We start from the raw sequence: 11484 nt of genomic DNA on the forward strand, positions 1-11484 counted from the left end.
TCTCTCAGTCTATCCCTTCACCCCTCTTCACCTCCTCTCTCAGCCAGATAGTCAGACCTGACTGTGTCAACAAATACCAGAACCAATCAGGTTTGACCAAATAATGGAAGCTCATTAGAGTTTAACCAAAATGAATTCATGCTGCGCAGGTCCATTGAGCTCAATGGACCTCCAGGTGGTGATAGCATTAGAGTCGTCCTCTTTGAGCAGTCGCCCGAGTCGGCTTGTTAGTTCTCCAACACTGGGCGATGCACTTAATTTGCAGCTCTCAGTCATTGGAACGTTAATGGCAAGTGATAGATTTTTGGGTGATAATTAACATAGTTTTCTAGAAAACATCTGTACCATTTTGGGTGCATGAGACTTTAGTTTGTTTGTCTGTTTTTTTGTAAGCTTTCTTAAGCATGATCCTCAAGCAAATGTGAGCCGCCAACGAGCTTGTGTCTGCGCCCCGTCTGACGAATGAGTCGATAATCCTGACGATGAGATTATGAATGAAGCACATTGTGTTCAGACGGGTCAGGGCAGTGGTTCACCATTTGGTTTAACGATAGTTATGTTTATGTGTATGCTACAAGAAGTTTAACCGATAACCCACCAAATCTTCTTTCGTCAATTTCTGTCGTATGCTTTATTACTTAACGCAGAAAAACACAATTAACCACCAATTTAAAATAACTGCATGCTTGCTTTAAGCAGCATGGCAAGTCTTTCTCTCTTTCTAACTTTCTCTCTCTCCTCTTAAATGACAATTAAATGTGGCAGCTGCCAGTATTCTCTGACTGACTGACCCAATGAGGTTCATTTCAGAACGTAGATTTGCCTTTTGTTACAGAGAGTTGAGAGATACAGCAATTGGCCTTTTATCTCTCTGAAAGTTAGATGCATAACACAACTGAGTGAAATCTTCATTGAAGGGGGCTAAGAAGGCAGGAAGGGCTGTAACTGCCTGTGACTGAGCATGTGCAGCAAGTGTGTTCATTGGCTTAAAGGAGCCCTGCACTCAAACAACATGCTCTAACTCATTCAATGCAGAAGGGTATTTATTTTTTCTTCCCTGCATCCTCTTTCTTGGCCTACATTACCCACAATGCAGCCTGACAATCAACAGTGCGTTCGTTCAAATATTCGCACAAACTCTCTTCAGCTTTAATTGGGACCGCACACCCCATTGCAGTACTTAGGCACTTTATTTGAGTATATTCATATTTCACTGTTTCACATTTCAAACAAAAATATTGTACTTTTCACCTCCCTACATGTATCTGACAGCTCGCTACCAGTCATTTTACGACATGATATTTAACTTGAATCAACTGTAAATAACCAACTGAAAGAATGGCTTCTTACATGTAAATGCATCAGTATATAGTTTACATTATAATATAATAATAGTGACGGGGACATAATGAGTACTAACTTACTTCCCCATGCCGTCTATATTTCTCCATTACAATGCAGGACTTAAAACTTATAATGGAGTATTTATATTTTATCTACTTTTACTCGATTATAAAATGTGAATACTTCCTCCACCACTGCCATGAGGCCCGTATGTGCGTCCCATCATCAGAGCACAACTGCACATGTTTCCATCATTGTTCCTTTGTCGTCATGGAAACGAGGGAATAAAGAGCACAACACAAACTTCTGAAATGGACCTCATTGCCGATCTCTCTGATTAGGTTTCTGAAAGTCATCTGAACACAATGATCCGTGCTACCTTTGCTTTAAAAGCTTCGGATCTTTCTGCAAAGATGATTTAACATGAAACCGACATTTAACAGATTGTGTAAAAAAAATATTTTATAAAACATGCATGGCTACCCCGCGGCTTTGTGTGAGAGGCTGCCTGCTGCCCGGTGTTGTTGGCTTACAACAATACACGTCGGACACTCCTCAAAGGGGCGGAGCCTTTTCAACACGAGATAGGTTGAAAATGAAACGCCTTTTTTTCAAAGTGTGCCGTGTATATATAACTCTGCTTCTGTGTCACTGCTGTTAGCTGTACTGTCTCTGTCATCTCCCCCCCGAGCCTCCCAGCTTCTCCCCTGCTCCTGCTTTGAGAGCAGCAGACTGCCTCTCGCCTCCTCTCTCCTCTTCTTCTGCTTCTCAGCGACTCACTCCTTGGGCAGATTCCCCTTGTCCGCGCTAACCGCCACTAACCGGCGACTTCAGCAGCTTCTGGATCTCATCGTAGCTTCTGCTTCCCAGCTCTGGCCCACTAAAGTACGACTGGAAGAGCATCGGACTCCCAGCGGTCCACGGGGGGTCACGTAGGGAGCGAGGGTCCTCTCTCTGAGCCTCTGCTGCTCTCACACGCTTTATGTAGCATCAGCACATTAATGCACTTTCAACAAGCACACCAATGTCCCGCTGGTGTTATCTCTGGGAATAGAAGAGGTTTAGGTTATGCAATCACACACGTTATACATAGTAGGTCTGATTTAGGTTTTATTTTTTATTTTAACATCTTTAAATCAGTTAAATTGATTCATGAATTTATTGATGATGTTAAATATTGTCCCACACTACAGAGAACGCTAAATATAAATATATATATTTATATATATATTTATGTATTTATTTATATATATATGTATTTATATATATATATTTATATATGTATATAATATTTTTTATACAAAACCATTATTTAAAAAATCTTTTTCTAAGTTACATTAAACATTTATTTTGTGACATTGTATAACTTTCTGTTAAACTAATTAGATATTATATTATAATATATATACACACACATACACACAATCAGTTAGTAGCTGTTTGGAGGCTGGCCAAAAATAAGAGCTTGTGGTATTTCTGGGGAACTTTGGTGCCGTGACAAACTTGCTACAAACTCGGCGTTCCCAGTTCCCGTCCCGCTTCTTCTCCGTTCTTAACTCGATAAACTTTAGAGCTCGTAGATCCCAAAATGCAAAAAGACCACAGCCCGCTCTGTTGGAAAAGATGCTTCTGCTGTTCGCTCTCCTCGCCTCTCCTCGCTGCGATAACGACCCCGTGAGTCCGGCGTGCAGCACGTCTCCAGCATTCAGTCCTCATCGATCACAAGTTCACGTCACTTTCTCCGATCTGTTGGATCTGCTGTTCGTCTTTTCATGACGTTTCTTTTCTTTTGTCTCGTGTGAACGTTCTTCACTTCAGTCGCTCCAGAGCCTCTCAGGTCTCCTACCTTACCCCCGTGTCCTCAAACGCCCCAGCAAGTCGCTCCTCTCTGTCCTCCCCCTCCCTTATCTACCTTCACCTCCTTTTCCTTGCCTCCTCCCTCATCTACCTTCACCTCCTCGCCTCTTCCCTCATCTACCTTAGTCTCTTCTTTGTCCCCTCCTCCCTCATCTACCGTCACCTCCTCTTCGTCTCCTCTTCCCTCATCTACCTTCACCTCCTCTTCGTCTGCTCTTCCCTCATCTACCTTCACCTCCTCGCCTCTTCCCTCATCTACCTTCACCTCTTCTTCGTCTCCTCCTCCCTCATCTACCTTCAACTCCTCGCTTCTTCCCTCATCTACCTTCACCTCTTCTTTGTCCCCTCCTCCCTCATCTACCTTCACCTCTTCTTCGTCTCCTCGTCCCTCATCTACCTTCACCTCCTCTTCCTTGCCTCCTCCCTCATCTACCTTTGCCTCTTCTTCGTCTCCTCGGCCCTCATCTACCTTCACCTCCTCTTCCTTGCCTCCGCCCTCATCTACCTTCGCCACTTCTTCGTCTCCTCGTCCCTCATCTACCTTCACCTCCTCGCCTCTTCCCTCATCTACCTTAGTCTCTTCTTCACCTCCTCTTCTTCGCCTCTTCCCTCATCTACCTTAGTCTCTTCTTCGTCTCCTCCTCCCTCATCTACCTTCGTCTCTTCTTTGTCCCCTCCTCCCTCATCTACCTTCACCTCCTCTTCCTCGCCTCCTCCCTCATCTACCTTCCCCTCCCACCTTCCCATCTCCTCCTCCCCTGCCACCGTCTGCAGTTCACATCCCCCTTTCCCCTCCTTTTCCCTCCCCTCCCCCCTCTCCCTCTTTAACATGTGCCACCTCTCCTCCTCCACATCTCCCCCCGGTATTCTCCTTCATCCTCTCCCTTTCCTTCTCCCTCACCCCATTGTTCCCCTTCTCCTCCCCTAAAGCATCACTCTCCTCCTCCCCCTTTACTTCCCGTCTCCCCTCCTCCCTCCCCCCTCCCTCCTGGTGTCCCTCCGTACTTCAGGCTCGATCGTTCTGTTCCTGAAGTCTACATTTAGAAGCTCCTCTCTGCTTTTTGTTGACACCAACACAAACTAACTGGCCCACATTCACCCTCTCACATTGAGCTCTTACGTCGTTCTTGATTATTCAGCTTGTTTTTAAAGGCCCGACCCTTATTTTACTCCACCGTCTGAGGCGGAGTCTGAAGTGCTTTTACAAAAAGTTTTTAAACTGCGACAGTCCCTGAGGAACTTTGTGACATTCGTGTGACTGAATGTTCACGTCAAATGTTCAACAAACAGTCATTGTGACATGTTTTCTATCTTTTTATATTCCGTCTTTGGCGCTTTTGGTTTCTCTGTCTCCATCCCGTGGTCGTGTGTCTACTCGGCATCGCTGGTCCAGCCGTCACTCAGGAGCCCCCGCGCGTTTGTTGAACAAGGAGAATCCCTAAAGCGGCATTCGTTCTTTAACACGGGCCACTTTGGGGCAGCACAAGATCTGCGGAAAAAAACAAAAAAATGCTGACACGGCAAATGTTTTATCAAGACGTTGCTTATTTACACGTCGAGCAAATGAGAAGCAACATTCTGATTCTTCTGGAGTCGTGTTTCTGGTCACTTTGCTCGTGAAGGTCCGATGTTCACTGTCTTCTGGCTCCGTTTTTGGTCTCCAACAACTCACGAGGGAAATATTTGTCTTTTTATCTGACGATTACTCCACTTTGTTGACCGTGTGGCTGCAGACTGTGACGTAGAGGAATCACTCGACACTGCACACTGTAGTGTTCCTCCGATATTTTGACCTGCTGCCAGACGTCTGTGAAAAGTTAAACCTCATGGCTAAAGTATCTTCTCAGGAGTTGGTGGAGGCCAAAAGGGAGAAAAGAAAATTCTAAATGATTGGCGGACCGAGCAACTCGTGGATGTGTTAAGTTGTGAGAGAACAAAGACGTGGTTAAAGAAGAGTGAATATTGGACTTCCATTCATCTGTTGGACACAAACACGACCTCAAACCAATGATGACGCTTTTCTGTCTGCTTGACGTGTGAGTTCAGCTTCATCGGGTCAGAATAAGTCGCCGTTGCGTTCGCAGCAAACCAAACCGCCGCTGTGAAGCGAGCCGGGGTCCCACCTGTGTGACTCCTGAACTACCGCTAGATGTGACAAGTGTTTCTCATTTCATCACCTCCACCACTCAACCCACCCTTCCCTCCCTCCTTTCCTCCCTTGTTTGTGTCTCTCCCTCCCCCTTTCGATCCCCTCACCCTCTAATCCTTTACTCCTGCCATCCACCCAGGATACGACACTATAGATCTGGAGCTGCGAACCCCCACAGAGCTGAACTACCAGCCCCCCACCCCGCTTCGCTCAGACGACTTCTTTAGCGAGGCCGATGCGAGCGCAGACTCCCCTAGCAAGGTCCCGCTCACTAGACCTAGCGACCTCTCCCTCACTCAGACCACCAGCACCTCCAGCAGCGACCCCCCCACCGTCGCCCCCGGCCCCGCCTTCAGGGCCCCGCAGCCCCCCATGGCTGGGGCCGAAGACACAACCCTGATCGCCGGAGAAAGAGGGATGCCTAAGGAGGAAGAGACGGGGCTGGATTATTCTGAGAGGCCGGATAACGACAGACGGGCGGTAGAGCAGCTAGGGAAGGGAACAGACGAGCGTGCCGAGGCCTTAGAGAAGGAAACGAGCGCAGGGCAAGGCGTTGGTTTGGAGCGTCAGGGAGAAGATGCTGCCTCAGACACCGGGCGGCGGGAAGGAGAAGAAGAGGAAGAAGAGGAGGAGATGACTGCGGAGAGGCTGCAGAGCCTGCTGGATGACATAAAGCAGGAGGGAGGCTCGGAGGACGAGGAGATGACAGAGGAGAGGATGAATGCGATCCTCCAACAACTGCATCAAGCAGAGAAAGACGTGTGTTCAGTTCCAGACTGGAGATGCGAGACGTCGGGCGCCAGCGGCCACAGCCCCGGCACCGAGGAGGGCAGGTAGGCTACAGATCCGCGTGTTTATTCAGATTGACTCTTGTTCACGCGTATCTCCACGCCTCAAGCTGCTGTCAATCTGGTCGTTTCCTGAGCGCTCCGCCTCCCTCCCCTGCAGCCCCGACAGCCTGGCGGACTCGCCGGAGGCCGACAGACACAACGGAGGTCACGACCACGCAGCGAGCGAAGAGAAGGAGGCCAAGAGGACGAGACCTCAGGAGGACAGCAGCACAGCGGGACCGAGCCGAGGCCGCCAGGAGGCCGGGGAAAGGTCCCAGCACAAAGTCCAGGTGAGAGTCGCTCTTTCAGGCAAATGTGTGACTCATTCCCTTGTTTTTATCTTGTTGAAATTCATGCACAAACACATTGTTATGTCTGTGGCCTTGAAAAGGGGATGACATGTTGTTGTTTTCTTGTTCCGCATTTAATTGAAGCGGGAAAGTATGTTTTAACTTTCTACAAAGTCTTAATTGGAAGCTTCCTACACACACACACACACACACACACACGGGATTCATGTCCCAATGCTGCCGGCTGCCTTCGTCAGGAGAGCGTTAGAGCCCCCGAGTCCAGCTCCGATGAGGAGACCACAGTCACCACCAGGGTGTACCGCAGACGGGTCATCCTCAAGGTGTGTACGCCCCCTGGAGGCAGAGTGGACCTGCATCAAGCTTTCAGACTGCAAGTGTGTGAAGAAGAGTCACAGCGATGCCGCAAAAAAGAGATTGTGAAGTTGAGCTGTGCTGGTGTGCGCTTGTGTTTTACAGATTGAAAGTATGTTTCTGGGTGCGTTTGTGTTTCTCAGAAAGAGAACGGTTCCCACTGTTTGTTTTCAATTTGCACATAAAGAAATCTGAGTGTAAAGTTAAAAGTAAAAAAATATCACTTTTCGGCTTGAGGTGGAAGAGTGTAGATAGAAAAAGTGCAAAGGAAGCAGATTATTCAGACCTGAATCAATCAGGAACAGAAGAGACAGTGTTAGTAAGTATTAGTGAAATGATGGAAAGATTTAACCAAAATGAAAAATTACCAAAACATTTTAAAAAAGAGATTGGACAAAAAAGTACACAAAAGTTATACAAAATATATATATATATACATATATACAATATATTTTCCCATAAAATTTAAGGAAGAAATTAGTGAATTATACTTGTAAAATCCTTTTTTTAAATGTCTAAGAAATATTCGTAACAATAAAAAACAATAAATAGAGTCAAATATTCCCAAACATTTGAAAAAAAATTCATATAAATATATATTTTCCATCATTTGAGGTCTTTTAGCTGCGTCAATTCCTCGGATGGAAGTGTGTGTGTGTGTGTGGGTGTGGGTGTGTGTGTGTGTGTGTGGCCTGGCAATAGCATGAAGTGCTCCTCACTGCTCGTTGGGGACCAGCTGCTTCCTGGTTGCTGTGTTTTTGGCTCATATTCATATTCAGTGCTGTTTGTATTCACGATTCTGAAATTGAAGGAGAAAAAAGTCATCTGCGTTTAAGGGTTTGCAGCTTTTTTTTGTTTTTCACACTCTGGACACATCTGCTGGAGGTTGTCGGCTTTTTTTTGCAGCGCAGTATATTGTTTAATTAAAATGATTTGACATGCATTTAAAACATTTCTCTGCACGGTCTGTGCTCCGGAGCTTCATGAACGAGTTGAGACATCAGTTAAAAATCTAATAATACGCTGGAGAAAAAATAATTTCATATCATTGGAGCTCTGAGACGTCGTGTTTCGTGTTTAGTGTTTCGTGCTTCACAGACGGTCGAGGATCATTCAACAAAAAAAATTATCTTTTTGAGAATTGGTAATAATGAAACTGCACAGCAGGAAACGCCGTCGGCTGTGGCAGACGTCTGTCTCGTTTTTTTCCAAATAACACGATGAATAACAGTCTTACAGATACCCCCCCCCCCCTCCTCCTCCTCCTCCATCCACCCTTGAACTCAACCTTTAACCCTTCATCCCTTCATCCCTTCGCCTCAGGGTCAGGAGGCCAAGAACATTCCTGGTGAGTCTGTGACGGAGGAGCAGTTCACAGATGAAGACGGGAATCTGGTCACCAGAAAAGTAACCATCCTCACCCTCCTCCGTCATCGCATCTTCATCCTACAGCACACACACACACACACAAACAGATGGAGACCAGTGTTTCCACATTAATATTCCAAAATAGTTTTTTAAAAACCACCGACAGTCAGACACACGGATGCACGAACACACATTTCTACACCGTACAGTAACACAGTAATGCACACACACACCTCCTCCACCTCCTCCACCAGCCCCCTGACATGTTCTGCCCCCCCCCCCCCCCCCCCACAGGTGATCAGAAAGGTGGTGCGGCGGGGAAAGGCAGAGGAAAGGAGGGAAAATGAAGGCAAAACTGTTAAAGACGGATCTGCTGCTTGTGCTGGTGGTGGTGGTGGTGCTGGTGGTGCTGGTGGTGCTGGTGGTGCTGGTGCTTCTTCAGCAGGAGCCCCGGGGGGGAAGGGCAAGAAGAGGGGCAAGCGCTCCCGACAGGGCAACAAGGCGGAGAAGTCCGGCGAAAAATCTGAGGTTGGCGTAAACAACAAAGCTCTGAGCGCCGAGCTGCTGCCGCCTCTCGCTCTGCATGACGCGTGCCGCGTGACCTCGGGGGGGGCGAGGGTGTAGCGTTGGGTTCATGAGGCCGGTCGGTCCAATCCCTCAAATTAAACTTTCCATCCATTGTTTTCAGGCGCTGTAAATTCTGGGTTTTTATGCTGAGCTGGGATGGAAAATGTTTTATTATTTACACGAAACAAACACGAGTGCCACATTTCCATCGTGTTTTCTACTTTGTTTTTTAACGTAAAAGTTTTGATTTTCACTGGCGCCCTTTAAATGAAGCCGGCTTTGTGTAATCAATCGAAACCCGACGGGAGAATCGGACGTTTATGGACTTATTATATTCACGTTTTTAACGGTTAAGGAATGGAAATGCACATTAATTTGCATTAACGGCATTAATCTGAGCCGTTATGATGATCCTAATGGGGTTCAGTGGGTTGAGGAGCAACGTCCCAACAGTGGTGGTGCTGTGTGTGTGTCCTCTGGAGTGTATCAGTCGAGCTGTGTGTCGACATGAGAATGACTAACATAACCTTTCAACTAATATAGAAAGATGGCGCATGTGTGATTTAAGGAGTCGTTCTAACCCTCTCTTCTCTCCTGCAGCATGCGGCCGGTGGTCTCCTCCACGGTTAACTTCCTTATCATTAACTCGTTCATCCTGAGCTAACTTTGAGTTTTCTCTGTCTTTTTGAAGCCGGGAGCCAACGGCAACAAGAAGCAAGGGAAGAAGAGTCAGTCATAACAGCAGAGCTCTGCACCACCAGGTACGACCACCAGGGGGCTTAGCTTAGCATAAAGAATGGGAGCGGAGGGAAACTGCTAGCATGCCTATTCCAACTATTCCCTTTTTTTCATTATTGATTAGTTTGTCAATTTTCTTTGGTTTGTTTTGTGTACAAAAAGTCAGAAAATAGTAAAAGAAGTAACATTTACTATTAACAGAGTTCCTAATAGCCTATTTTGTCACCCAAAGATATTAATTTAGGATTATTTAAAACAAAGACGAGCATTTAGTCTTCTCATTTGAGAAGCTGGATGTTTTGCTCAAAGTCAATGAAATGATCGATTATTTCACTCTTTACAGCTCTAAATAATCTGATATTTCTCACTGAAGCATTTACAGCATCAATCCCCCATATTTTAATTCCTGCTGTGATCTTTGAACCCTTTAGGTCCGCTGACGCCCGCCGACACACAAACACGCCCTGGGAGGAGCAACAGGACTGGAGGCCTTCGTCCATCTGCCCTCTAAAAAACTAACAGCATCTCGTCTGGAGCTCTTACAAAACGCATGGTTTCCACCAAAACGACTTTTCTTTGATTTCGCATGAGCATGTCACCAAAACTCACTCGACGTTGGAGCGCAGCGCCCGACTGAAGGGAGCGTGGTGGACGTGAGCCGGCGCTTTCTCATCTTCCACGAGTACGAATAATTAATAAAAAGGGCGCCTGTGTGACCAAAGAACGGCACAAACGAGGAAAGACGTGCGAGTCACTCGCCTCCCAAAGTATCGGGGGCGCACCATGTGGTTGTTTAAAAAAAAATTTTAATGAAATATATTAAATGGGTGATTTTCTCTTTTTTTCCCCCCTCTTCTTTTTTTTGGGTTTGTATATAAATGACACTGTATAAAAACAAAAAATCTTTAAAACAAAATCACACACACACACAAGAACAAATTAATCCGTAGCTTCACAGATAGTTGATGCACTGATTTGAGTTCCAGCTTTGCGGATTCAGCACGTTTGTCTCGGCGAGGTCGACCGGCTGGAGCCTCGAGGTGCCGCCTGACATGCTCTCGGACATCAGAAGTAAAAGGAACAACAAAAACAAAAGCTGAATGCGAATGGGAAACGAAGAACAACAACAACATAATAATAATAACTGCTTGATTTTAAACGGACGTTTCTTTGACGCCGACCTCTACTTCCGCTCTCGTCCGTGGGAACTTTTGTCTTCAGAGAGATAATATTTTGCTGCATGTGACGTCACTTTATTTTTTTTAACGTTTTCCCTTTTCTTCTGGATTGAAAAAAAAAAAAAAGCACTGTAATACAATTAGGAGAGAGATGGTACTTCTTTCCCTTTGTAATCATAATAACTCATACTTCTGTCATCTATATCTGTTTTTAAGTTTCAAACACACACAGGAAGTTACTGACCGGCAGACGGGAACATTGTGTTGTCTCCTAACTGCTAGCAGCCTTGTTTGTGTGTGTGTCATCAAATGCAAACGTCTATCTGTAAGCCCTTAACGCGAACTAGAAGTTTAAGCTTTAAGATCTGCTGTAATTCTTAAAATAAGGGGTACCGGTACTTTTATTTTTGACGGTTTTGATGACTTATCTTCTTTAACAGGTTCTAATTACATAAGAACAGGGAATCTCTTTTTTAGCCCCATTATCCAAATGTTGTTCTTTTTATTAACGGTTTTTAAAAATCACAGTATTGAATGCACATTGTTAAAAGAAAACTGAGCTTGTGTGTATTTTCATTTCCTTTCATTTGTCTTTTTCATACAACACCCCAAGCATCCATTGTTGACTCTGGTACCAACATGTATGACAAACCAACATAGCCTACACTGGATGATCCAAGCAATTATTTAAACAGAAAAATAAACTGTGTTCAAACTGAACGTCTGAGTTTATGTTCTTATCACATCGTACAATGTGTATTTTCTGTATTCTCCCAATTTGCAGCTGAACT

The 11484-nt window shown here is 45.5% G+C and overlaps 1 protein-coding gene across 33 annotated transcripts in view; it reads left to right on the forward strand.

Annotated features, from left to right (window-relative positions):
* Nucleotides 1–11413, forward strand: part of LOC130203540 (ankyrin-3-like) — a 137614-nt gene extending 126201 nt beyond the window's left edge. For 26 of the 33 annotated variants that reach the window (XM_056429792.1, XM_056429793.1, XM_056429799.1 and 23 more), the window contains 7 exons: nt 5490–6183; nt 6299–6470; nt 6728–6811; nt 8166–8249; nt 8505–8738; nt 9469–9538; nt 9947–11413. In XM_056429792.1, the coding sequence (XP_056285767.1) occupies nt 5490–6183; nt 6299–6470; nt 6728–6811; nt 8166–8249; nt 8505–8738; nt 9469–9516 (1316 nt within the window). In that variant the 3' untranslated portion in view covers nt 9517–9538; nt 9947–11413. Of the gene's footprint in view, nt 1–3162; nt 6184–6298; nt 6471–6727; nt 6812–8165; nt 8250–8504; nt 8739–9468; nt 9539–9946 lie in introns of those variants that run through there. The other 7 variants (XM_056429819.1, XM_056429820.1, XM_056429805.1 and 4 more) reach the window with 6 other exon arrangements.
* Nucleotides 11414–11484: the final 71 nt, after the last annotated feature.

The sequence above is a fragment of the Pseudoliparis swirei genome, chromosome 13 (genome assembly GCF_029220125.1).
Source record: "Pseudoliparis swirei isolate HS2019 ecotype Mariana Trench chromosome 13, NWPU_hadal_v1, whole genome shotgun sequence".
NCBI classification, from domain to species: domain Eukaryota; kingdom Metazoa; phylum Chordata; class Actinopteri; order Perciformes; family Liparidae; genus Pseudoliparis; species Pseudoliparis swirei.